The 27,835-nt window shown below is 40.6% G+C and overlaps 1 protein-coding gene across 5 annotated transcripts in view; it reads right to left on the bottom strand.

Moving 5' to 3' along the window:
- The window catches only part of Rbm6 (RNA binding motif protein 6), a 78,634-nt gene extending 51,779 nt beyond the window's left edge, over window positions 1-26,855 (bottom strand). For 2 of the 5 annotated variants that reach the window (XR_006145182.1, XM_042665938.1), the window contains exons 1-5: window positions 26,751-26,855; window positions 20,346-20,453; window positions 13,915-15,193; window positions 13,252-13,341; window positions 10,953-11,022 (exon numbers count right to left, since the gene is read on the bottom strand). Coding sequence is in view for 2 of the 5 variants with exons in the window: in XM_042665938.1 (XP_042521872.1) it covers window positions 10,953-11,022; window positions 13,252-13,341; window positions 13,915-15,193; window positions 20,346-20,389 (1,483 nt within the window). In the remaining 3 variants the exon portion in view is untranslated. Of the gene's footprint in view, window positions 1-10,952; window positions 11,025-13,251; window positions 13,342-13,914; window positions 15,194-20,345; window positions 20,454-26,750 lie in introns of those variants that run through there. The other 3 variants (XM_042665939.1, XM_042665942.1, XM_042665940.1) reach the window with 3 other exon arrangements.
- Window positions 26,856-27,835: the final 980 nt, after the last annotated feature.

The following is a 27,835-nucleotide window of genomic DNA, read 5'->3' as shown; positions in this document are numbered from 1 at the left end:
ACAATCCTATGAAAATTCAAAGCACAAAGTATCTATATCATAAGGTATTATCAATATAGCATCAAGTCAAAGCAACAAAGGTTAAAAGTTAAAAACAAAAACAAAACTAAGGCAGTAAAAAGCATAACTTGGGACTCGGAAGGTGGCTCAGTGGTAGAGTGCTTGCCTTGCATGTATGAGGCCCTGGGTTCGATTCCTCAGCACCATATAAGCAGAAAAAGCCAGAAGTGGTGCTGTGGCTCAAGTGGTAGGGTGCTAGCCTTGAGCTGAAGAGCAACCAGGCCCAGAGTTCAAGCCCTAGGACCAACCCCCCCCCCCCAAAAAAAAAAAAAGAAAGAAAAAAATCATAACTTGGATAGAAGTGTACTCAGTACCACATGATGTTTTGAGTTCCATTTCAGGACAGAAAGACGTGGTCTAGCCTAGTGGTACATGCTTACAATCCAAAGCCTCAGGAGGTTGAGGCAGGAGGATCACAAATTTCTGGCAACTGTGAGAACAAAGTAAATTCAAGGCCAGCTGGGGCTGTGTTGTGAAATCCTATCTTTAAATAAATAGTGCTGGGGCTGGGAAGGTGGCTCAGTGGTAGAGCGCTTGCCTTGCATGCATGAGGCCTTGGGTTCGATTCCTCAGCACCACATAAGCAGAAAAAAGAAAAAAGCCGGAAGTGGCACTGTGGCTCAAGTGGTAGAGTGCTAGCCTTGAACTGAAGAGCTGAGGGACAGCACCCAGGCCCAGAGTTCAGGCCCCATGACCTGTGCTGGAGGTACAACTTAAGTAGTAGAGCACCTGCCTAGCAAGCACAACATCAGTGTCAAAACTCAATACCATAAACAGAAAAATAAAGCTTTAAACATATGTCAATTTGGTTAAGTGAGTTAATTCCTTGTTATATGGAATGGCCTAAAATGAGGATTTTGACAATAATAAACTTTGATTTTAGTCTTGTTAACTATCCTAATAAGTTCACTATGAAATGTGAAATGTTCACTATGACATAGGATGCACCTTGCTTTTTTTTTTTTTTTTTTTTTGTAGGAAATGATCAGGAAGAAGAAACGAAACTGCTAAGGAACCTCAATACCACTTTTGCTCACTACTTGGGCAACAGATTAAAACTAATCTCTATTTAAACTTACCACAAAAATCTCTTTCTTCTGATAAGTAATTCTTTGAGAAATAAGAATACTTCATTATAAAATATATTTACTTATACACATCCTACTAACAATGGAAACTGTTGTTACTTCAAGTGAATTTTCCTGACCTAACTCAGTGAACCCCTGACATGTAAAACATTCTGCATTTTCTAAAGGACTTGGAATATTTTTTGGAAGTTCTATAAAATAACATAAGAAACATAAGGTAATTGTTATCACCAAAATATCTACTGTAAACACTCAAAAGCATGTTCACAAATCAGAAAGGTCTAGCCATAAGGCAAGCAAATATTTTCTTGAATCCTTTGGTAACCACTGCAGAACATATAAGAGGAATGCCCAGATATAGAAATAGAGGGGTAGCTCAAGTGGTAGAGTGTCAGCTTTGAGTAAACAAGCAGAGAACACAAGGTTCTGAGTAGCGGTACCAAATACAAAAATAAAAAACATGTAACACTAAACTGCAAAGCCCCAAGTTTCCATTCTATACTTATATAAGTAATCATTGTGGCCCAGAAGAGCACACAGATACTTTGGAAAGAGAAAATATTTGTGATAACACTCATAATTTACTAAAAACAGACTCTGATACTAAAGGCACTTGGAAAGAAAATATACAGTATACAAAAGTCATTATGAGCAACAAAAGGCATCGTATATATCAACCCTCTAAGTTCTCCACCAGCTTAGGTGTCTTGTCTGTGCTTTTTGTCCAGCATAAGAGGCCTCCTGATGAGTCCTTTAAGCAGCCTCACCATGGCCTTCCACGGGAAGACACTCTAGAAATACCTTTCCAAACCTGGAGGAGCTTAGACATCCTCTAAAACAGACCCTGTTACGTTTCATAAGTAGACACTGCATTTTTTCTTCAATGGTGACTTTTGGCTCCATGATTGCTCAGTTTCAGGTCAAAAGTAGATAAATGTGTATGGGTGACCTCCATGACTTAACTCTGAAACAGACTGAGGATTGTAAGCTGCCTTACTATAAGAAATTTTTGCTGCTACCCAAACAACTCAAATGGAGCATCAAGTTTTCATCTTAGTATAGTTTACCACAGTTCATTCATATGAAAATGAGTAAAATTATAAAAGGTCACTCTGAACTATATAAAGGAAAAATAAAATCAATGGAAAATAAAGCTAAGGACATATCAAAACAAAGGAAGTGATATTGGAGGTAGTGATACATGACCATCTTATTACTTGGAAAGCTAATAATAAGAAAAAAAGAGCCCTAAATCCTTGCTTTTAAAAAAAAAGAAGTGAAATCACAGAGCATGAACAAGTGACATGTAAAGAGAATGAATTTTGAGATAAGCATTTAACCGAAGACTTGCCTCAAAACAGTAAGATGAAAAGAAATGCTGATGGGGGCTGGGAATGTGGCTTAGTGGTAGAGTGCTTGCCTAGCATGCATTAAGTCCTGGGTTCGATTCCTCGATACCACATATACAGAAAAAACTGGAAATGGTGCTGTGGCTCAAGTGGTAAGACTGCTAGCCTTGAGCAAAAGAAGCACAAGGACAGTGCCCAGACACAGAGTTCAAGCCCCACGACCGACAAAAACAAAAACAGAAGAGCAAATTAATTAAGAAATTGAAGTATAGTGGATGTGGAATTGAAGATTCTAAGGAATTTGCATCAGTTATTTGCCTCAAGAGTATAAGAAAAATTCCACAAAGGTCAAGACAATTTACTGCCTATCTAAGCAGTAGATCAGAAAAATCTGCTATCTGTCTAGATAATGGTATACCTAAAAGTGTCAAATAAAGGTTCTGTGAAAATTCCATTATTAGCTTCACTCAAAAAATGATTTCAGGGCTGGGAAGGTGGCTCAGTGGTAGAGTGCTTGCCTTGCATGCATGAGGCCATGGGTTTGATTCCTCAGCACCACATAAACAGAAAAAGCCAGAAGTGGTGCTGTGGCTCAAGCGGTAGAACGCTCGCCTTGAGCTGAAGAGCTGAGGGACAGCCCCTAGGCCCAGAGTTCAGGTCCACGACTGGCAAAAAAAAAAAAAAAAGGTTTCAGTTGGCTGAATCCTAGCTACTCAGGAGGCTGAGACATGAAGATCATGGTTCAAAGCCAGCCCTGACAGGAAAGTCCAGGAAAGTCCATGAGACTCTTATCTCCAACTAACCACCAGAAGACTAGAAATGGCACTGTGGCTCAGGTGGCAGAGCACTAGCCTTGAGCTAAAGAGCTCAGGGACAGGACCCAGGCCCAGAGTTCAACCCCCGTGACTAACAAAAAAAAAAAGATTTCAGTTTTGATTTTTATTTTAGCAGTGTTGGGAGTTTGAACTAGAGATCTCAGAAGTGGTGCTCTGGCTCAAGTGGTAGAGTGCTAGCCTTGAGCACAAAGAGGCTCAGGTATAGCTCCCAGGTCCTGAGTTCAAGCCCTGCAACAACCAAAAAAAAAAAGACTAGTGAACTAGAGGTCTTGCTCTTTTTTGGTGGGCACTCTGCCACTTGAGCCACACTTTTTGCTGGTTATTTTGGAGGCAGAGTCTTAAAGACTTTGCTACTTAGACTGGCCTCAAACCATGGTCCTCCCCATCTCAGTCTTCTGAGTAGCTAGGATTACAGGTGCAAACCGCCAGTGCCAGATATGATTCTGGTTTATTCAGTGTCCTATACTTCGGAGGAAACTAAATGCTTTGCTATAGTCTTCTAATTCATGTTTACAAATTTAAATTTGTAACTGTAACTATAAGAAATACCTTCAATTTAAAAGGAAAAAAGGTGCCAAATCTCAATCCCTAGGCATTCTTTGTGTCAAAACTCTTAATTGCATCATAAAAATTTTCAGAAATAGCCAAAAAAAACAATGATACTAAATAGTATTTACATAGAACTTGTTGGGATAAGGCTCTATTTCAAAATACTTCACATATTCTGATTTAATCCTCACTACCTTATGAGGAAAATATTAACCATATTTTATCCATGGAGAAGTAGGCAAAGAAAGAATAAATCTTTTTTTTGGGGGGGGGGAGGGGGCGGACTGGGAAGGTGGCTTAGTGGTAGAGTGCTTGCCTGGCATACATGAGGCTCTGGGTTCGATTCCTCAGCACCACATAATCAGAAAAAGACGGAAGTGGCACTATGGCCAAGTGGTAGAGTGCTAGCCTTGAGCTGAAGAACTCAGGGACAGTGCCCAGGTCCAGAGTTCAAGCCCCATGACTGACAAAAAAAAAAAAAAAAGAATAAATCTCGAGCCACAGCGCCACTTCTGGCTTTTTCTGCTTATGTGGTGCTGAGGAATCAAACCCAGGGCCTCATGCATGCAACGCAAGCACTCTACCACTGAGCCACCTTCCCAGCCTGAAAGAATAAATCTTTTACTCATTCATTCTAACAGTAAATACTGAGCTTTAAATCCTAGCAGAACAGATCCGAAGGGATACTATTAACACCACACTGTACAGCCTTTTCATTTTTTAATATTTTTGCTAGATAGCTTTGCACCATCTAGCTTGGCACCTTGCTGCCTGTAACCTACCTAATCAGGAGGCTGAGATATGAGGATTGTGGTTCAAAGCCAACCCAGGCAGTAAAAGTCCATAAGACTCTTATCTTCAATTAACCAGCAAAAAGCCAGAAGTGGAAGTGTGGCTCAAGTGATAAAGCACTAGCCTTGAGCAAAAACCTCAGGGGAAGAAGCCAGGCCTTGAATTCAAGTCCCAGGACCAGCACCAAAAACAAAACAAAACATTTAACAAAAACAAACAAACAAAAAACTATTCTGATGGGGCTGGGAAGGTGGCTCAGTGGTAAAGTGCTTGCCTTGCAAGCCTGAGGCCCTGGGTTCGATTCCTCAGCACCACATAAGCAAAAAGAAAAAAGCCGGAAGTGGCGCTGTGGCTCAAGTGGTAGAGCGCTTGCCTTGAGCTGAAGAGCTGAGGGACAGCGCCCAGGCCCAGAGTTCAAGTCCCACGACCGACAAAAAAAAAAAAAAAAAAAGATTGTTTTAAAAAAAAAAAAAAAAGACTATTCTGAGTGGACCAAAATAAGCAAGTTAGAAAAGCATTTGTTATCTACTTCCCAAAGAAGACAAAAACTTGTCTTTTTATAAATGACAACTATAAAAATGTTATTAACAACATGGAAAGAAACGATATTGTATACTTAAAAACGTTTAAAAATGAATATATTCTTGTGGGTAACTATGTAAATACATATATAAGCCTAGCATTAAATACAATTATATTTTTAACTCAGAGGTTAGAGACCAAATTAGCCTATGAGATGAAAGCCATCACTATTAAAATCATACTTGGGGACTTCAAGGTGAAGAGGAACGTACCATCTTTCAATGTAAGTCCAACATTGATCATTTTCCACCAGCGTCACAACAGATCACTTTTCCTTTGGTTGACACCACATGATAGGGGCTTGCATTTAAAGGCCATAAAGTATGAAAAATATATTGCTTTAAATAATATAAGCATAGCCCAGCATGGTAAGTGTTCATGCTCAGAAAAACTTGGAATCAGAAATCAGCTGAGGAAGGCTGGGAAGGTGGCTCAGTGGTAGAGCTCTTGCCTTGCATGCATGAGGCCCTGGGTTCGATTCCTCAGCACCACATAAGAAAAAAGAAAAAAAAAGCCGGAAGTGGCGCTGTGGCTCAAGTGGTAGAGCGCTAGCCTTGAGCTGAAGAGCTGAGGGACAGTGCCCAGGTCCAGAGTTCAGGCCCCACAACCGAACCAAAAAAAAAAAAAAAAAAATCAGCTGAGGACTAGGAATGTGGCTTAGGGTAGAGTTCTTGCCTAGCATGCATGCGTCCCTGGGTTCGATTCCTTTGTACCACATAAACAAATAATAATAAAACTCACTTTATTAGGAAAAAAGGACACCTTAAAAAAAAAAAGCCAGGCAACAATGGCTCATGCCTGTAATCCTAGCTAGTCAGGAGGTTGAGATCTGATGATCACGGTTCAAAGCTAGCCTGGTCAGGAAAGTCCACGAGACTCTTATCTCCAATTAACCACCAGAAAACTGGAGGTGGTGGTGTGGCTCAAGTGGTAGAGTGCTCACCTTGAGCTGAAGAGCTAACTACATGCCAGGCCAAGAGTTCAAGCCCCACGACCAACAAAAAAAAAAAGTCAGCTGAGACCATGGATGAATCTCAGCCTTCCCCCTACGATCATTCAATGAGAGGAAAAACAGGATATGGGATTTGAGTGATACAGACAGGGTTCAAGCATGGGTGAATATACAAAAATCTGAAAATGCATACAATGCAATACAACATTATAATTAAATAAATAACATCGTAATCAAGGTGGGCACAGTGGCATGTATCTATAGACTATCTATTCAGAAAGGTGAAGGCAGGAGGATTACTTGAACCAAGGAATTCAATGTCAGCCTAAACTACATGGCAAGACCTTGTCCTAAAAAGAAAAACCTTCCAAAAAAAAATAATTTCAAAGAAAAAAAACCTTCCTTGAAAATGTAAATATTCATAATATAAACTGTTCTTTTTTTCCTTTTTTGAGACAGAGTCCTATGTAGCCAAGGCTGGCCTCAAAGGTAGAAAGAAAGCCAGAAGACAGTAAGGATCAGAAGGAAGAACAGTACAAAGGCTCTGACAGAAAAAAGTTTGTACTAGTCCACAACTACAGAAAAGCTCAATTTGGCTACAGCCTACTGGAAAAGTATAGAATCACATAGAATGAAGTCAGCCTTTGAAGGCCAGTTCATAAAGGGCATTAAGTCAGAAAAAGGAAGTTAGAATTTCTTCCACAGGAGATAGGTTTCATTAGAGGCTTTTAGACAGAGTAGTAACATGATCTGACTAATATTTTCAAAAAGTTCCTTTTATAGCCAGGCGCTAGTGGCACACAACTGTAATCCTAGCTACTCAGGAGGCTAAGACATGAGGATCATGATTTGAAGCCTTGGCAAAAAAGTCTATGAGATTCTTGTTTCTAGTTAACAAGAAAAAAGCTGGAAGTGGTGGTGAAGTTCAAGTAATGAGAGCCAGACTTGAGCACCTTGGTCCTGAGTTCAGGCTCCAATACCAGCACACATTAAAAAAAAAAAAAAAGTGTATGCTACTTGTTACATACAGATTAATACCAATAACATGGAATTGGTAATCCAATCCTTTTATAAGAAAACTTATGGGCTGGAAAGTTGGTTCAGTGGTAAAGTGCTTCCTTGCATGCACAATGCCCTGGGTTTGATTCCTCAGCACCACATAAGCAGAAAAAAGCTAGAAGTGGCGTTGTGGCTCAAGTGGTAGGGTGCTAGCCTTGAGAAAAGCTAAGGGACAACACCCAGGCACAGAGTTCATGCACCAGGACCGACAAAAATAAATAAATAAATAAATAAGAGAAAACGTAGATATAAATATATATATATGTTAAATATATATATGATCATTGTGCATTTTATATGTATACATATGTTAAAAACATTTAAACGACTGCTCTAAATGATTACATATATACATCAATGCCTTTGGCCTGACAAAACTTCCTCTTGAGACAGGCACTGGAGACTTTCTTCTGTAATCCTAGCTACTTAAGGAAGCTGAGATCTCAGGATTGCAGTTAGAAGCCAGCCCAGGGCCGGTAATGTGACTTAGTGCTTGCCTAATGCTTGCCTACCTAGCATGCATGAAGCCCTGGGTTCAATTCCTCAATATCACATAAACAGAAAAAGCCAGAAGTGGCGCTGTGGCTCAAGTGGTAGAGTGCTAGCCTTCAGCAAGAGGACAGTGCCCAGGCACTGAGTTCAAGCCCCAGGACTGGCAAAAAAAAAAAAAAAAAAAGCCAACCCAGACAGATAAATCTCAGACTTTTATTTCCAATCAAGCAGCAAAATGCCACAAATAAGCTGGCCTTGATGGCTCACTCTAGTAATCCTAGCTACTCAGGAGGATGAGATCTGAGGAATGTGGTTCAAAGTCAGCCTGTGCGGGGAAAGTCCATGAAACTCTTATCTTCAATTAACCAGCAAAACAGCTGAAGATTTGGCTCAAGTGGTAGAGGACTAGCTCAAGGACAACCTCTACTCTTAGTTCAAGCTCTAGCATTTATTTGCACCAAAAAGAAGCCACAAGTAGAGGTATAGTTCAAGTGGTAGAGCACCAGCCATGAGCAAAAATGCTAAGGAAGAGTAAGAGGCTCTGAGTTCAAGCTCCAGTATTGACCCCCTTTCCCCTGAAGAAAAAAAAAAAGGAACAACAGAAAAACCCACTCCCTCTTTGGATGCTATATACTTTAGTGTCATTTTTACATATAACAATTCAAGGACAGTATCAATGACCACTAAAGAAACTAAAGAGTTTAATCTACAGCTACTTAAACATTAAGTCATCTTTCCTTTAAAACATCTTTCCTTAAAACTATTGCCATTTAAACATTAAAACACCATTCCTAAATATATTAATAATTAATAAAAGCATAGTTCATAATATTGGAAGCTACTGCTCAGAAAGTTAAAAAGCATATCTAGCCTGTAAATTCTCTTTAGTTCCTCAAAAAAGCATGAGAGCCAGGGGTGGTGGCTGGCACCTGTAATCCTAGCTACTCAGGAGGCTGAGATCTGAGGATCGTGGCTTAAAATCAGCCTGGGCAGGAAAGGCTCTTTATCTCCAATAAACTACCAGAAAACCAGAAGTGGCACTATAGCTCAAGTGGTAGAGCACTAGCCTTGAGCTAAAGGACAGCACCCAGGCCCAGAGTTCAAGCCCCACTACCGACACACACACAAAAAGCATGTATGAGAAAAGTATAAAAATAGTACCCCCAAAAAAGTGAGGTACTCAAGAACAGCATTAATCACTCTGTCATGTTTCACAAACTAATAGTTGATTGGGGGGGAGGGGGGGGAAGGTGCCTATCCTGGGGCTTGAACTCAATGTCCTTGAGCTTTTTTTTTTACTCAGTGTTAGTGTTCTACCTCTACTTCCACACCTCTACTTCCAGCTTTTTCAAAAGATAATTGAAGATAAGAGTCTCACACACTTTCCTGCCCTGGCTAGCTTAGAACCATGATCCCAAGATCTCAGCTTCCTGAATAGCTGGGATAATAGGTGTGAGCCACTAGCACTGTGCTCTGGGTTGATATTTTAATACAAAGAAATAATTGGCTTTCTGAGAAATAATATTTGGAGTTTGTTCTCAAATTGAAGACAAAAATATATTTGGACATATTCTTTTGAGCACAAAATATGATTTTTGTGGATAATTTTCTCCTCAAGAATTTGCATTAAAGCCGGGTACCAGTGGATCATGTCTATAATCCTAGCTACTCACAAGGCTGAGATCTGAGGATAGCAGTTCAAAGCCAGCCTGGGCAGGAAAAGTCCATGAGACTCTTATCTCTAATAAGCTACTCAGAAAAAACCAGAAGTGTTGCTGTGGCTCAAGTCATAGAGTGCTAGCCTTGAGCAAAAGTAGCTCAAGGACTGTGTTTGAGCCCAGAGTTCAAACCTCACGACCAGCAAAAAATAAATAAATAAAATTCATATGAGCCAGGCACAAGTGGCTCACCACTATAATCCTAGCTACTCAAAGGGCTGAGATCTGAGGATTGTGGTTCAGAGCCAGCCCAAGGAGGAAAGTTCATTAGACTCTCATACCCAAATAACCACCAGAAAACTGGAAATGAAGCTGTGACTCAAAGTGGTCTTAAGCAAAAGAGCTCAGAGTCAGCACCCAGGCCCTGAGTTCAAGGTCCATGACCAACCAAAGAAAAAGAATTAATATGAACTTAGAGCTATCCAGTTAATGTAGTGGTGTACAACTGTAATCCCAACATTCAGGAGGCTTAGGCAGGACGATTATGAATTTAAGGTCAGCCTTGGCTACATAGCAAGGCTTTATCTCAAAAAGAAGCAAACAAAAAAATAAACAATAGAAACCAGGATTTAACTCAGAAGTATGGCATTTGCCTAGCCCACCCAAGACTCTGGGTTGACTCTTCAGCACTGTAAAAAAATAAAATGAAATATTAAAAAATAAAAGTGATCTATGTATTATATGTATTAAAAAACAGCATACTTTTACTTGAAGATTTCTTTAACTGGGTTACTATAGTTTTATGTTCTCTGAAACGGTTAATGCTCCATTTTCTTCAATTTAAAATTCTACAAAAAAGATCATGTGAAGATTACTTTTATTTTTAAACCATTTCATATTATATAGTCCTAAAAATATGGAGTGCTTGGCATTTCACTTTGGACTACTTTTTGTATAGGAAGTTTTTGAAGGAACTGACAAAATGAAGATATCCTACAGTTTAATCTACAGAGCAGATCACAGAATAGAGACTAAAGTGAAAGCTCTTTTGGATCCACTTATGAATTTCAACAAAGTAATGTTGCAGGACTCTGTTCTTGGAGCAAAATTTATATTTAAAAAAAAAAACAATAGTTTGTATGATTTGTCTAGAAAATTATAAATTTTATTTTAAAGCAATAAAATATAAATTATTACATACAGCAAGCTTATTAAATCCTCTTAGGCTCAAATGTAAGCATTACATCACGAAAAATATAGATATTAAACTTAATAATTATTTAAAGCATATTTAAGGACAAATGCTACAACACTCACTTTATCACAGGCACTCAGAACAGGAACATGCACCCTTATCACCTATCTGTGGATAAATATCCACAAAAGAACCACAGCTAAGACTAAAGTTGGCTATTATTTGAAAGCACCAACTTAATTGTGGTTTCTTAAAAAGGAAAAATTTTGAGTAGCACATGATATAGAATCTGACAACGATTTTTGCTAACCCAATGACACATACAAGTAAAAGAACTCACCTGTATTGTACTCCTTCAACTGCAACTCCTTTACAGGCATGCCATCGGGATTCCGAAATGCGTTAAGTATCTGCAAAAATGTGATATTTACGCTGATATAAATCATAGTCAACAATGAATGCATTTCCCTACTGGTTTTGATTCTATGTAACTTAAAGCTATGATTCTTTTATTTTTTTTAATTTTATTTTATTGTAAAGATGCTGTACAGAGGGGTTACAAATCTATGATTCTTTTATAAAGGAAAAACTAGGCTATGCACACAACGGGCATTCAAAAAATGCTGAACAAAACTCCAAGTAGTGGTATATTCATAGATTCCAAGTAGCTGTTGCTAGCTACTTGGAAGGCTAAAGAGTTCTCAGCCAGTCTGGGCTACAGAATAAAACTGGGTTTTTTTGTTGTGTAAAAAAAAAAAAAAGATTCTGAATTCCCAAAAATGCAAGCAGGAGTTAAAACTTTAAAATTAAACTATCTGCATTTGAAGTCTTTACTCCCTTGTTATATTAACATTTTAGTATATAGTTTCTCATCTGTTAAACATATAATGATACACTGAGCTCATTCCAGTCTAGTTTGGGGCCATGACACTTGAACTCAGTCTATTTATTGTCTCTACCTTCAAGTGAAACAATTCTCTGCATCCAGACTTGGGCTCAATGTTACTTTTTCAATGATGCATCCCCTAACTATCCAATTTAAAATGGCCCAATCAAAGTGACACAAAATCATTTTTTGTTTTGTTTGGAGACAGGACCTTGCTAAGTAGTCTAAACTACCCTAGAATTTATTATATCTCCAAGACTAGACAAAAACTCTCAATCCTCCTATCTCAAAACCTCCCAAGTAATTGATTACAACATGTCTCCATGTTTAGTTCTCTAGATCTTTAGTTTTCTTTAGAAAACTTAATGCTTCAAATTATGTTCTCTATTTTTCACTATTTTTTACTATCCATGGAAGTAGTTACTTTATGATTCTCACCGTGTTGTAAAATACCTACAGAAATATAAATATCTATTATCCAAAAACTCAGAATCCCAATGTCCAAAAAGTTTCAGAACCTAGAATACTTTGGTTTGGGATTTTCAGAGTAGGGATAATCAACCAGGAAAGTTTATGCAAGTATTCCAAACCCCTAAAACCTCAAAATCTGAAATAATTCTGGTCCTAAGAATTCTGATAAGGAGGGGCTGGGAAGGTGGCTTAGTGGTAGAGCGCTTGCCTTGCATGCCTGAGGCCCTGGGTTCGATTCCTCAGCACCACATAAGCAAAAAAAAAAAAAAAGAAAGAATTCTGATAAGGCATGAGCCACCGAGGCCAGGCAGGACTGTCAGTTTTTGTTGCAATTTCCAACTAATTATTCCTTAAATTCTGCCATAGTTTGAAATGACAATATTTTGAAACTGCAATTAGGCAACTCCCAGTTTTTACTGCTGTAAAATCAATGACATATTTGTGTACGTGTTCCTGAAAGGATAAATACCAGGTCTAAGGACAGAAATAATGTCTTACAATCTTCTACAAACCTCATCTAAGTGAATACGTTAGCAACCTGAGTATGCTCAATGTATTATTTCAAAGTCAATTTGCTGGTTTAGATACAGAATATAGTTAGATGTTAACATTTAGGGAGGCTGGCTGGAGAATACATAAGCCTGTATACATTTCTTTTCCTATGAACCTGTAATTTTTCAAAAAACTTTTTGGTGCAAGTACTAGAGCTTGAACTCAGGGCCTGGGCTTTTTCACTCAAGGCTGGCACTTTACCATGTAAACTAAACCTCTACTTCTAGCTTTTTGGTGGTTAATTGGAATAAGAATTTCACAGACTTTTGGGTGGGGGGTGGGGGGAGGCTGGGAAGGGATGGGAAGGGTAAACAAAGGAGGAGGCTACAATGCTTGATAAGAAATGTACTCACTATCTTGCCCATGTAATTGTAACTCCTCTGTACAGTATTTTCACAATTAAAAAAAAAAAAAAAAAAAGAATCTCACAGACTTTCCAGCCTGAATTGGCTTTGAACTGAGATCCTCAGATCTCAGCCCCCTGAGCATTTTAGGACCACAGGTGTGAGCTATTGATGTCTACAATCTAGTAATTAAAAAAAAAAATGTGGGGATAGGGTTTCACAATGTAATATAATCCAGGCTAGCCTGAAACTCAGGATTCTCCTGCCTCAGCCTCCTGAGTGGTAGGATTACAGGTTTGTATCACTATGCCTGGCTTAAAAATATTTTTAATTGACAGAAACAGAAAACAAAAACCAACCAACCAAACCAAAAAAAAGTTCCTTACCTCCTCTTCTGTAGCATTTTCAGGTACCCCACTTAATCGAATAAGCTTGCTAGGTTTCTCGTCACTTGGGCCAGTTCTATAATCTTGATCCTTGAATTCAGAATATAAAATTATTTCATGAGTACATATATTTCTGCATGTAAAATGAAAACCAAGATCAAATATAGGTACTGGAGCTTGAACTCAGGCCTCATGTTCTGGTTTAGCTTTTTTTCAAAGATGGCTGATGCTCTACTACTTGAGCCACAGCTCTACTTCTGGCTTTTTTGCTGGTTAAACATAAGAGTTTGTCAGATTTGTCTGCCCAGGCTAGCTTTGAATTTCAATCCACCAGTGTCTGGCTCAATTTTGCTTTTTAATGGCTGTATAGGGAAAGATTTAGGATTGAAGATCCTAGATTCTATAGTTCATTTTACAGAAAAGCCTTATGGAGACAGGCGTGGTGGAGCACGAGTTAAAGGCCAGCTGCACTAAACAGTGAGACTGTGAACAAAAAGAAAGGGAAAAGAGCAGAGAAGAGGAAAAGAGACAGCAAAAGAGAACAAGAGAGAAAAGAAAAGAAAAGAAAAGAAAAGAAAAGAAAAGAAAAGAAAAGAAAAGAAAAGGGGAGAGGGGAAGGAAGAGGGAGAGAAAGAAATCATGAAAAAGACCTTATCAACATACCTGAAGGTCTTGTTGGGCATCTCGGGCAGTTTTGCCCTCTGGAAAAGACTTGCTCTGGCCATAGCTAAACATCTGGCTTCCTGGCAACCTGTGATCCACATCACGATACTCCATGCTTCTATAATCAGTGTCTTGTCGGCCAAGAAAGTCCAGATTACCTTCTTCTTTAAACAGACCAGCATCTGAACTCTGTTGTTCACCTCCAGAAAGTTGTGACTTCTCTTTCTCTTGAATTGTATTTTGGTTGTCCTGAAAGTCTGTTGGAGATTCATGTTCAAAGGCTACACCTTGTGTTTCTCCTTCTCTTGTTTCTGAATGCTCAAATTCTCCCTTTTGGTTGCCAAAAGCAGGTCTTTCTACTGTATGGTCATGTGTGGATTCCTCTCTTTTGTTCACATTCATACCAGAATGTTCTCTATCTTGCGTAGAGGGCTGAATGTAATCCAAGATTTTTGGATCCATAGGAGGCATCTCCCTGTCTTTAAATTCCATACAAGGTCCCATTTCTCTTCCCCTAAAGTCCTGATCAGTCCTGGACCGATGTCTACCTCTGAAATCTGAATGTGGTGTATCCCTGTCCCTAAAGTCTAGATCAGTAGTACCTGATCCTCGGCCTCTAAAGTCCACCTGTGTTCCATCTTTATCCCTGAAGTCCAAATCAGATACATCTCTATTCCTAAAATCAGAACGGGATTGATCTCTAGTCCTGAAATCTAAATCTGGTAAATCTCTTCCCCTATAATCTGCATGGGATCCATCTCTGCCTCTGAAATCTAAATCATAAGTGCCCCGACCCCTAAAGTCAGGTGGAGGAGCATCCCTACCTCGGAAGTCGATAGTGTGTGCATCTCTGTCTCTGTAGTTCATATGAGGGGTGTCTCTACTTCTATAGTCTATAGGAGTACCATCACCACCCCTATAGTCCATAGGTGGTCCTTCTCTATCCCGAAAATCCCCAGAATGTATGCCCCTACCCCTGAAGTCCAATTGTGATGAATCTCTGTTCTGGAAATCAGAAGATGAAAAATCTCCTCCCCTGAAGTCATGTCCAGGTCCCTCCCCTCCTCGATAGTCACCATGAAGTCCATCTCTAGCTCCATAGCTGAATGAATGCTCCTCTACATTTGCAAAGGGAGGCCCCGAATGCCCCTGGAAATCAAAGGGAAGTGAATCTCTGCCAGGAAAGTTGCCAGAGTGTCTTTCTTGAGCATGACTCTTAAGGGGAGGAGGAGGATAATCCCTGTTCCACCCGGGAGCAAACCTTTCTTCTTGGCTCCCGCTGTAGAAACAAAGACAGTGTTACTTATATTGTCCAGAGAGTTTGAAAACTACACACCAGCATATTCTTCTCTAATCACAGCAAATTCTTCTGTAATTTTTTTTTTTTTGGCAGAGTTCTGTAACAAGGTCCTAGATCTGCAGAAAACAGCATAGTTTTGCTACTTTAAGATGAAGTGGCGGAGTAAACTTTTATGCTCCCATTTCAGAACACGAGGAAAGTCAATACAAGGTTTTCAACATGACTGCTGCAGAAAAAGCTTTCACCCAGTCCTGCAACAGGGAAAATCCGCAATACCAGATAAGCTAACAATGGTAATATACTACAAAAACTCCCATTTTCTATTGCCAGGGAACTTAGAATTCCAAAGTCAATATGATGATTCCTATATATCAGGAAGAAAAAAATAAATCAATGCACTATAAACTTTTTACAGTAAGCTTCAGGAAATGTCTTGCTCCAGGGGAATATACCAAATTATTTATTATATCTGTAGCATGTTTACCACCCAATCAAAATGGATGCACTCCCAAAAGAAAGGAAAACTAACTGTATACCAGTGTTCGCCAGCTGAGCATTACTCTAGTTGCATCTAAATCCCAGCTTTTCAGCAGCTTCCCCTAGAAATGCTCTCAGATTGATTCTATTACTTTACCTAATGTTATCACAGGAAATGCTGCAAAGTATGTGTTATAAGTCATCTAAACCAAGCAACAGCATCAAGAAGCTTGAAGGGACCTACAGACAGCATTAATGTCTTTTTGTTGTTGGTGATAGTGGTGGGGCTTGAACTCTGGGCTTGGGCGCTGTCCCTGCGCTCTTCAGCTCAAGGTGAGTACTCTACCACTTGAGCTACAGCACCACTTCTGGTCTTCTAGTGGTTTATTGGAGATAAGAGTCTCATAGACTTTCCTTCCCGGGCTGGCTTTGAAACATGATGCTCAGATCTCAGTTTCCTAAGTAGCTAAGATTACAGGCATGAGCCACAGTGCCCAGCTAAGCATTAGGTCTGTAAGCATTATTCCCACATCCAAAATGGAGAAGCTCATACTAACTTTTATACTAACAAAATATATATATAGATATAGATATAGATTTTTTTTTTTTTTTGTCGGTCATGGGGCTTGAACTCTGGGCCTGGGCACTGTCCCTCAGCTCTTCAGGTCAAGGCTAGCGCTCTACCACTTGAGCCACAGCGCAACTCCCGGCTTTTTTGCTTATGTGGTGCTGAGGAATCCAACTCAGGGCCTCATGCATGCGAGTCAAGCACTCTGCCACTAAGCCACCTTCCCAGCCCCCAAAATATATTTTTTAAATACATATAGAATTAACTTAGGAAGTGGCGCTGTAGCTCAAGTGGTAGAGCGCTCGCTTTGAGCTGAAGAGCTGAGGGACAGCGCCCAGGCCCAGAGTTCAAGCCCCACGACCAACAAAAAAAAAAAAAAAAAAAGAATTATACCCTGTTTATGGAACTCAAAAGATAAACAAGAGTTCACCTAGTTTTTTTAATTATCCAACATTTTCCCTTTATCTATCTATCAGAAGTTTACACTTAAAAAAATATTTTGGCTTTGATTAAAGACTAGGGACTTTAAGTAAGCAATTGGGCACTTGGTATCCTGGGTGGAGCTACATGAATAAAGAAAACAAAATTATTTGAAGGGTTATCTGCTACTTAGCTGAGCATTGAGATTTATTAAGACCAACTTAATTCTTGCCTCCCAAAATATAGAAATTCCATTATAAGACCCTTCTGAGTTCAAACTACATCAATGTAGTAAAATTCATAGGCCCACTAATGCACTCAATTCAGGAGAAAAGTTCTAGTACTAAACCCTTTCATAAAGTTATAACATCTTAATAACATTAACCAAAACAGTTGAATGACTGATGTACATTTAATGGATTTTCAGAACATGATGACTTCTATTAAATCCTATAACATTAGTTATGTTTATATGGTTCTTCATAAAAGGAACAAATTTAAATATTCTTCATAAGGTATATAATTTAACACTAAAACTATGATCTTACCATTAACCACAGCATCTCTCATATTTACAAATAATTGAAGTTCTACTCATTCACTTGCTAGAGGACTTAAGCCTCCCATATTCATGGGGTGAGAGCTGAGGCATATTAATCTATATTTTTTTTTTTGGGGGGGGGGTCCAGTCATGGGGCCTGAACTCTGGGCCTAGGTGCTGTCCCTCAGCTCTTCAGCTCAAGGCTAGCACTCTACCACTTGAGCCACAGCTCCACTTCTGGCTTTTTTCTTTTTTGCTTATATGGTGCTAAGGAATCGAACCCAGGACCTCATGCATGCAAGGCAAGAGCTGTACCACTGAGCCACCTTCCCAGCCCATCTACATATTTTCTGATCAGAACACATCCAACACAACCTTTACTATCTTATCCTTCTAGGTTAAGATCAAATAGACCTAGAATACTATACTGTACTATGATTCTTTTTTTTTTTTTTTTTTTGGGTCCAGTCATGGGGCTTGAACTCTGGGTCTGGGCGCTGTCCCTCAGCTCTTCAGCTCAAGGCTAGCACTCTACCACTTGAGCCACAGCGCCACTTCCGGCTTTTTTCTTTGTTTTGCTTATGTGGTGCTGAGGAATCGAACCCAGGGCCTCAGGCATGCAAGGCAAGCACTCTACCACTGAGCCACCTTCCCAGCCCTGTACTATGATTCTTATATTTGTGTCTTATGGGAACTAATCAGTAAACAGTCCTACTAGTAAAGTTTTTTAAAGGAAAGAAAGTTATTTTCTTGCAAGACACCATTTTTAGTCTAAATGAATTCCCCCTAAACAGGACTTAAGCAGAAAAAGCCAGAAGTGGTGCTGTTACTCAAGTGGTACAGCGCTTGCCTTGAGCACAAAGAGGCTCAAGGACAGAGCCCACACCCTGAGTTCAAGATTCAGGACTGGCAATAAACAAACAAACAAATAAATAAAGTGTTCTATAGTTAAAAGAGCTTAAAAATTAGGAGCTAGGTGTATAGCTTAAAGATAGAGTTGTTTATCTAGTATGGACTAGGTCCTGGGTTTGACCTCTAATACCATAAAAAAAAAAAAAAAGGAAGAAAAGGCTCATGCCTGTTATCCTACCCACTCAGGTACTCAGGAGGCTCAGATCTGAGGATCAAGATTTGAAGCTAGCCCAGGCAGACAAATCTGAGAGACATTGATTGCCAAATAGCCAACAAAAAAATCCAGAAGTGGCTTAAGTGGTAGAATGCCAGTCTTGAATGAATATGTTAAGTTTAAATGGGTCCAAAAGGAAAAAAGTTCTGCCAGCACCAGTGGCTTATGACTGAGGAAGCTAAGATCTGAGGATCACAGTTTGAAGCCAGACTAAGTAGAAAAGTCAATGAAATTCTCATTTCCAATTAAGCAGCAAAAAGTTTAAAGTGGAGCTGTGACTCAGAAGTAGAACTATCTCAAGACCCAGATACCAGTACCACCAAAAAACAAAAGAAGGATGAAATATAAAACAGGTTTGTTTGAGGATGGATAGCAGTATGAAGGACAAGACTAAAGGAGAGGACATAAGCAGTGATCTTGGTTAAAGCTCGTTATACACATGTATAAAATGAAAACAATGAAACCAACTGAAGTTGTTTTAAGAAGGGGAAAGAAGAAAGAAAAGTTGACTTCATATGCACATATGGATCTATCACAATGAAATCCATCTGCAGAACTAATACATACAATTTAAAAAGTAAAATGTTCACAAAACCCCCTTCTTAACTGATAGTTGGGCACAGTGGTACACACCTATTAAACCAACTACAATAGGAAGCCTAAAACAGGCAGATACTTCCTGCCTGGACAGGAATCAAAACCCTAATCTAAAAAACAACTATCACAAAAGAGAACAGGAACCTAGTGTCACACCTGTAATCCTAGCAATTTAGGAGACTGAGATTTGAGAATCATAGTTTGAAGACACCCTGGAAAGGAAAATTAATAAAACTCTTATCTCCAATTAATCACCAAAAAAGTCATAAATGGAGCTGTGGCTCAAGTGATAGTGCTAGCTAACAGTAAAAAAAATTAATTAATTAATTAATTCAGGGACAACAGACAGGCCAAGTTCAAGCCCTAGGACCAATACAAAAAAACTGGAAGCATGGCTCAGACATAAGATTAGTGGAGGGGCTTAGCTCAAGTAGTAGAGAAGTTGCCTAGAATCATAGCAGGCATGAGGCTCCTTATTTTCTGTACCTGCCCCCCCCCCAAAAAAAAAAAAGTATAATCAAAAGGTTGAAGAGGGGTCTGGGAAGGTGGCTCAATAGTAGAGTGCTTGCCTTGCATGCATGAGGCTCTGGGTTCGATTCCTCAGCATCACATAAGCAGAAAAAGACAGAAGTGGTGCTATGGCTCAAGTGGTAGAGCATTAGCCTTGAGCTGAAGAGCTGAGGGATAAAACCCAGGGCCAGATTTCAGGCCCCACGACAAGCAAAAAAATAAAAGGTTGGTGGTAGTGGCTCATGCTTATAATTCTAGCTACTCAAGAGGCTGAGATCTGAGGATCACAGTTCAAAGCCAGCTTGGGTAGAAAAGTCTGTGAGACTTCAGTTAACCCCCAGAAAAACCAGAAGTGGCACTATGGCTCAAATGGTCAAGCACTAGCCTTGAACTGAAGAGCTCAGGGACAGTACCTAGGACTAGAGTTCAAGACTCACAACTGAACCCATCCCCCCCCCCCCCCCCCAAAAAAAAGGGTGAAGATTTAGCACTAGTAGTAGAGAGCTTGCCTAGCAAGCTCAGAGCCCAGAGTTAAATCCCTAGTACTACAAAACAAAACAAAACCATACTACTTGGCATGCTGGGTATCAGTCTCACAATCACTTTAGAAATGACTGGAAACTTCTTTGTTGTTGTTGTTGTTGTTTGAGACAAGGTCTTGCTATGCAGCCAGCCTTAAATTCAAAATCTTCCTGCTTCTGCCTTCCTAGTGCTGGGGTTACAAGCATGCTACCACATTCAGACTACAAACTTTTATAACAGTTTCTAAATATAAAGAATCAGAGCTATTATTTCTCTACAAAATATTTGCCTTTATAGTAGGCTAAAGTGCTATACTAAATACTTATTATTAAAATGCTGACAATTTCAATATTTAAATTTCAGGACTTACCGAAAAGGTCCTGTTCTGTTAGCAGATCGAGAATCCCCCCACATCTCTTTGTCAAGAGGGCCTCAATAAGTAGATTCTTTTTTGACCCAAATCTACTTAGAGCAGAACCTGTATAAAATAAACCACAAAAAAAAGTACTTTAGAATATGAAGTATAAAGCACAAAAAGTACTTTAGAATATGAAGTAAAAGTTAAACTAGTGACCTGGTATTAGGGACTACAGTAGCAAGAATATATTTAGAGGTCACTTTTAGACCATTACACATTAATTTATAACAAGAAATAGTTAATTTTAATAAAAATGTGTATTTTGAGTATCATAAACTGTTAAAATGTACTAAGAATGTTATATACTTCCTATTTACTAATTTTTTCAGCATAAAACTTGTCCTTTACTTTTGGATCAGTATCTAGTTAGCACAATTTTCAGCCCATGTAGCTAACCCTACTCTATCCACCTGACTAGTCATGATAGTTTATTATTCTCACCACAGCAAATGTTTTGAAAACAAGAGAATGAGGCCCTGAGTTCAAGTCCCAATGCCAATACACACAAAAATCCACAAAGAAAACTCAGAAATGACACCACAGACAAAATGAACCTGAAGCATCTACAGAGTATTTCATCCAGCAAATGCATAATGCATATTCTTACCACCCCATGCAACGTTATCCAAAATATATCACAAGACTTAGCAAATTCAAGAAAATTGAAATCATTCTACTTATTCTATCAAACCATAATGAAATTAAACTAGAATTTAACAGCAGGGTACTGCAGAAAATATTAAAACACATGGAGACTGAACAACACATTGTTGAATGAAGAGAACCAGCCATCAACAAAAATAAAAGGAGAAAAATCAAAACATTACTGGGCTGAGCACTGCTGACTCACACCTGTAATCCTAGCTACACAGGAGGCTGGGAGATGAGGATTGCAGCTCAAAGCCACAGAGTACAAAAGTCTATGAGACCCTTATTTCCAGTTAACCACTAAAAAAGCCAAAAGTAAGAGCTTTGGCTCAAGTTGTAGCGCACTAGCTTTGACCACAAAAGCTCAGGGATAGCACTCAGGTCCTGAGTTCAAGACCCTGAAGCACAACTAGGATAGATGGATGAATAGATGGATGGATGAACAGATATCACACTAAGAAAAAACACAACTATGGCCATCTAATACCTTATTTATTTATTTATTTATTTATTTAGGTCAGTCATGGGGCTTGAATTCAAGGCCCAGGCACTTTTCCTAAGCTTTTTTACTTAAGGCTAGCTAGCATTCTACCACTTTGAGCCACAGCTCCACTTCTGGTTTTCTGGTGGTTAATTACAAGTAAGAGTCTCATGGGCACTTTTCTGCCCCAGCTGGTTTCTAACTGTGATCCTCAGATCTCAGCCTCCTGAGTAACTAGGATTATAGGGGTGAGCTACCAGCACCTGGCAGCAAAATTGTTTTGTATACTTGCAGAAGACTGAAACATGACCCTTATCTTTCATTTTACACAAAAATCAATTCTAAATGGATCTCAGCATTCAAAGTAAGATCTGAAACTTTAAACTTAACTACAGGGGGGGAAAAGAGGGAAATCTGGAAGTTGTAGATATAGGCAATCATTTTCTGTATAGAACTCGAATTCCCCAGAAAGCAAGAATAAAAACTGACACACTATATCAAATTAAAGTTTATGTGGTTGGGTACCAGAAGCTCATCCCTGTAATCCTAACTACTCAGGAGGCTGAGATCTGAGGATCCTGGTTCAAAGCCAGCCCATGAGACCCTTATCTCCAATTAACCATCAAAGAGCCAAAAGAAGAACTGTGGTTTAAGTGGTAAAACATTATCCTTGAGCACCAAAGCTCAGGGACCTGAGTTCAAGCCCTAGAACCAACACAAAAAATTAAAATTAAAATTAAAAAGTTGGGCTAGGAAGGTGGCTCAGTGGTACAGTGCTTGCCTTGCATGCATGAGGCCCTGGGTTCAATTTCTTAGCACCACATAAGCAGAAAAAAAGCTGGAAGTAGTGTTATGGCTCAAATGGTAGAACACTGGCCTTGAGCTGAAGAGTTGAGGGACAGCACCCAGGCCGAGTTCAGGCCCCACAACCAACCAAAAAAAAAAAAACTAAAACGTTTATTATGCACAGCAAAAGAAGCAATTAAAAAAAAAAGGCACAACCCATTGAATGTGAGAAATTTTCACCTGCTATTCAACAGATAAAGGATTAATATCAGAATATACAATGAACTGAAAAAGTTAAAAAAAAGAAAGGAATAATCCAATTAACAAATGGGCAAGCAAAACAGACAGCTCTCTGAAGTAGTGGCACAAAAATTAAAATAAAATGCCAGGTACCCATGGAACATCCTTGTAATCCTAACTACTACCATCCCAGCTATGATGGGAAGCCTAAAATAGAAGAGATGCAGTCCAGGCATGCACTTAGGCAGAGACTATCTAAAAAATAACCAGCTCAAGTCAGTTGCTGATTGGTCACACCTATAGTCCTATCTTCTCAGGAGTCAGAGATCTGAAAAATCAATGTTCAAAGCTAGTGTGGGCAGACAAATACATGATACTCTTGTCTCCAATTAACAGGCAAAAAGCCAGAAGTTGAGCCAAGGCTCAAATGCTAGAGTGCCAGCCTTGAGTGAAAAAGAAAGAGGAAGGAAGTAGAAGGGAAGGGAGGGAAGAGGAGACAAAGTAAATTAAAGATTATCAGAGGAAAACAGTAGACTAGAGGTTACTAATGGCTAGAAGAAAAAATGTAGTTACTTAATGGTTACAGTTTCTGTTGGGGGTCTTGAAAAGCTTTAGTAACAGATGAACTTGTCAGTTTCACTACATTGTTAATATAACTAATGCTATTGAACTGTATACTTTGAAATGGTTCAGGCTAGGTGCACACTTGTAAACCTAGCTACTTGGGAGGTAGAGATCTGTAGGATTGAGATTAGAGTCCAACACAGGCAAAATGTTAGTAAGATTCCCCCTCATCTGAACCAATAAGCTAAGCATGTTAGCAACTTGTCATTCTTGTCATCCTGGCTTTTGGAGTGGTAGAGTTTCAAAGACCCTAAAAAAAAATAACTAAAGCAAAAAGGGCTGGCACATGACTTAAGTGATATAGCACCTACCTAGCATGAATTCATGAGACCCTAAGTACAAACTCCTGTACTGCTAAATAAAACGATTTACATGAAAGTTGGTGGCATAGGTCTGTAATCTCAGAGCTCAGGCAATAATGGTAATATTGAGTTTGAAGCCAACCTGGCCTACACAGACCAAGCTGGGTTACATGAGACCCTATTTAAGTAATAATAGTTATTTTCTGTGCACCATGGACTGTCTTGTGAACACTGTGTTACATAATAAATCTCATGCAAAAAAAAAAAAAAAAAAAACAAAGAAGCCAAGCACTGGTGGCTCATACTTGTAATCCTACCTACTCAGGAAGTCAAGATCTGAGGATCACAGTTCAAAGCCAGCAAGGGCAAGAAAACCCATGAGACTCTTATCTCCAATAAACCACCAGAAAACTGGAAGTGGCACTGTGGCTCAAGTGGTAGAGAACTTGAACTGAAGAGCTGAGGGACAGCGCCAAGGCCCAGAGTTCAAGTCCCACAACCAACCAAAAAAAAAAAAAAAAAAATCTGAGATGGCTTTACTTCTTTCTTTAACTTTATTCCAGATGAGGAAACTGAAGATCTGAGAAGCTAGGCAATTTGCCCAATATCAATGAGTTATTCAAGGAAGTGTAAGTTCCAACCGTATGTGAACTGTGAGACTGTTAAAAAAAAAATCTATATACATGGCACATAAACTAGAGATTCCTTCAAAAAATGGCTTATTTTTAAATTTTCACAACTTTCCAACAGTTATAACATCTATAAAACTCTGAATAGATTAACAGTAAGCCAAGCACCAGTGGTTCACACCTACCTTTAAGTCTATACTAAGAAGGCCTGTAGATGAAGCCAGCTAGGGAAGACAAATCCAGACTTTTTTTTTTTCTGCCAGTCCTGGGGCATGAACTCAGGGCCTGGGCACTGTCTCTGAGCTTCTTTTGCGGATGGCTAGCACTCTACCACTTGAGTCACAGCGCTACTTCCAGCTTTTCCTGTTTCTGTGGTACTGAGGAATAGAAGAACCCAGGGCTTCATCATGCTAGGCAAGCACTCTACCACTAAGCCACATGGAGACTCTAACCAGCAAAAAGCCAGAACTGGTAGAGTACCAACAATGAGCAGAGAAGGGGACATTTTAAGACCTTGAGTTCAACAAAAACATTATTATTAATTTACATATCTAAACATGTTGGCAGAACAGTGTAATCTTACTCAAATTTCTGTCTGAAGAGTCCATTGGGTAACTTCATCTTACAACTCATCATTCCTTAGTAAAAGGCTACAAGAGCCAGTGCCAGTGGCTGACGCCTGTAATCCTAGCTACTCAGGAGGCTGAGATCTGAGGATCATGGTTCAAAGCCAGCCAGCATGGGCAGGAAACTCCATGAGACTCTTGTCTCCAATAAGCCACTAGAAAACCGGAAGTGGCGCTGTGGCTCAAGTGGTAGAGCACTAGCCTTGAGCTGAAAAGCTGAGGGACAGTGCCCAAGCCCAGAGTTCAAGCCCCACAACCAACACACACACACACACACACAAAAGCTACAAGAACCTAGGATCCTAAAGTAAATAAAGCCAAATCCGTTAACACACATGTTAACACACACACACACACACACACACACACACACACACACACACACACACAGAGGCACCAGTGGCTCACACCTGTAACCCTAGCTACTCAGGAGGCTGAGATCTGAGAATCAAGCTTTGAAGCCAATCAGGGGCTGGAAAGTCCATGAGATTATTATCTCCAATTAACCGCAAAAAAAAAAAAAACGGAAGTGGCGCTGTGACTCAAGTGGTAGGGGGCTAGTTTTGAATGCAAAAGCTCAGGGACAGCCCTGAATTCAAGGCTTATGACCATCAGAAAAAAAGTCTAGAGCCAGGCACCTGTGGCTCACATCTGTCATCCTAGCTACTCAGGAGGCTGAGATCTGAAGATCGCAGTTCAAAGCCAATCCGGGCAGGAGACTCTCATCTCCAATAGAACACCAGGAAACCGGAAGTGGCACTGTGGCTCAAGTCTCTGAGCACTTGCCTTGAGCTCAAGTGCTGAGGGACAGCGCCTAGGCCCAGAGTTCAAGCCCCATGACCGACTCCCCCCCCCCCCCCAAAAAAAGTCTGGAGTTGTATGTATGTAGTTCAGTGGTAAAAACCTTGCCTAGGCTTGCAAGGCCCTAGATTCATTTTCTAAAAAGGTTGTCCACAAACACTTGTTAACAATCCTATACATTAGCTATCTAAATAAATGCAGGTCAAGGTTAATATTCAACTTTTGTGCTTCAGCAAAAATGTTATCATTTATTAATTACTGTCTTCATTGCCAAACTGACCAGTTCTTAAGAGGCCCTCACACAAATGCGGTAATTCTGACATATTTAAATCAGTTGTTCCCGTTGACATTATTCAACAGGAAGTTGGAAGCTAACAAAACTGGAGCACAATCCAGAATTCAGAAAAACCGGGTGACAGGAGCACCAGAAAAACTATTCAACCACTCCATACATCACAAGCACAGCCAGAAGAGGCAAATCATAACAAAAACATAATAATACAATTACCCTCACAGCTTATGTGCCCTTTTTATTAGGAAAAAAAACGCAGTCCCAGAAATACCAGCAGCATCTTATTAGGAGAAAAATACGAGTTTACGACGCTACAAAGAATACGAAGCACCAAGGAGAAAAACATCTCTCGCATCCCACATTCGCCTCAACGGGCGAAGATGCCTTCCCTCCCCCCCCCACTCCACCCCAGGCCACTCCCCCCCCCCCCCCATCTCCCGGTTCTACCGCCCCGACGCCCAGGTTCGGAGCCCTCGCGCCATTCCGTTCCGCCTAGCCGGACGTCCCGGACTGCAGGCGAAGGACTCCCTAAGAGATACCTCAGAACTGGATAAGAAGCGAGGGGGGGGGGAGATGAAGGGGGAGGGAAAGAGTGAAGAGGAAGACCGAGCCCGCCTACAGCTCCGCAGACTTAGGAGCACCAAGCCGCCGCCGCCGCCACGCACCGGGACCCGGCCTCCCTGAGGGGCCGCTGGCGCCGTGGGACCGGTAATCCTACCACAGAGCAGGGCCCCGCCTCAGGCCCGCGACCGTTCTCGGGCGTTCCCTAACCCTTCCGCCGCTGCGGAGTGAGGCCGCAAGCCGCCCCGCGACTTCGAGGTCGCGACTTGTAGGCCGCGCGGGCCCACCAAGTCCAAAGCGGCCCAGTCCGCCGGCGCTTTCCCCACAGGGTCAGGCACGCCCTCTTCTCTTGCCTTGGGGGCCTTACCGAAGCCGCGAAGCCTCCGCGGCCTGCTCCTCCTACCTCAGCCACTACCACCGACCCGGCCGCGGAGACCGGAACTTCCTCCCCGCGGGCTGCTGCTTCCACAAAGGCGCCGCGCCGCCGCCTACCGCGCTCGGCCCGCCGGGAGATGAAGTGCCGCGGCCGGTCTCACCTACTCCACTCCCGCCGTGCCCCGCGCGGGGGGAGGGGAGGGGAGGAGGTGGAGAGGGAGAGACAGGCTTTGCCTTCTGGGTGGGGCGCTGGAGCACGCTGCTCCTTGATGTCCAATGGGAAGACGCGCTGCGCGTGGGGCCTGCTGGGAGTTGTAGTTTAGCTTCTTCCCTACGTCAACTTGTGTCAAGGAATTGAGCCAGGCTCACAGTTTATGGATGGCTTTGTTTTGTCTACGTTTATTTTCTACGAGGAGCTCGGCCTGCTTAGCTGAGGCCGGCTATTTTCAGGTCGTATGAAGAAAATGGAAAGCTTTTCAGGACTAAACCCTTTAAGGTTGTTAGCTGTGCACCCACAGAATACCCCTCCCCCCCTTTTTTTAAAAGCTTCCTAGGGATATAATACAGAGCTACATTCCTAGCCCAGCACAGCCCTATCTTAGACCAGATAGGTATAAAAGAAGCACTAAACAGATTTGTCTCCTTTTCCTTCTAGATTTTAAGTATGCCAACTCAAATCCAGAAAATCATTTATCCATGTTAAAGGTTCAGTAGTCAAACCATAAAGGAAAATCCACCCAACTTCCAGAGCCCTACTAGCTCTGTGCAATGAATCAAACTGAGATTGATTTTTTCAAAGTCACTGAAATTGCAAATCAGTAAAATTGGAAAACAAAGTTTTCAGTTTACAGCTCCCATCAGAATATCCCAGATAATGTTTTCTAACAGGCAGCTCCAAGTTCTCCAGGTAGATTGTGTACTCTGTTGAAAAGTTCACTGGTCTCAGCTATTTGGTTTCTAAGTCAGTAGGCCCTCAGGGAAGGTAACCTGATTTTGTAGCCTAAATTAAATATAGGATTAAAAAAAAAAAAAAGGCTTAATGGGGTGCTGCTGGATCACGCCTGTAATCTTAGCTAC

This window comes from Dipodomys spectabilis, unplaced genomic scaffold, assembly GCF_019054845.1.
Source record: "Dipodomys spectabilis isolate Male_0828 unplaced genomic scaffold, ASM1905484v1 ptg000360l, whole genome shotgun sequence".
NCBI lineage: Eukaryota > Metazoa > Chordata > Mammalia > Rodentia > Heteromyidae > Dipodomys > Dipodomys spectabilis.
Note: the sequence above shows the minus strand (reverse complement) of the source record. Positions and strands in the feature narration are given on the sequence as shown.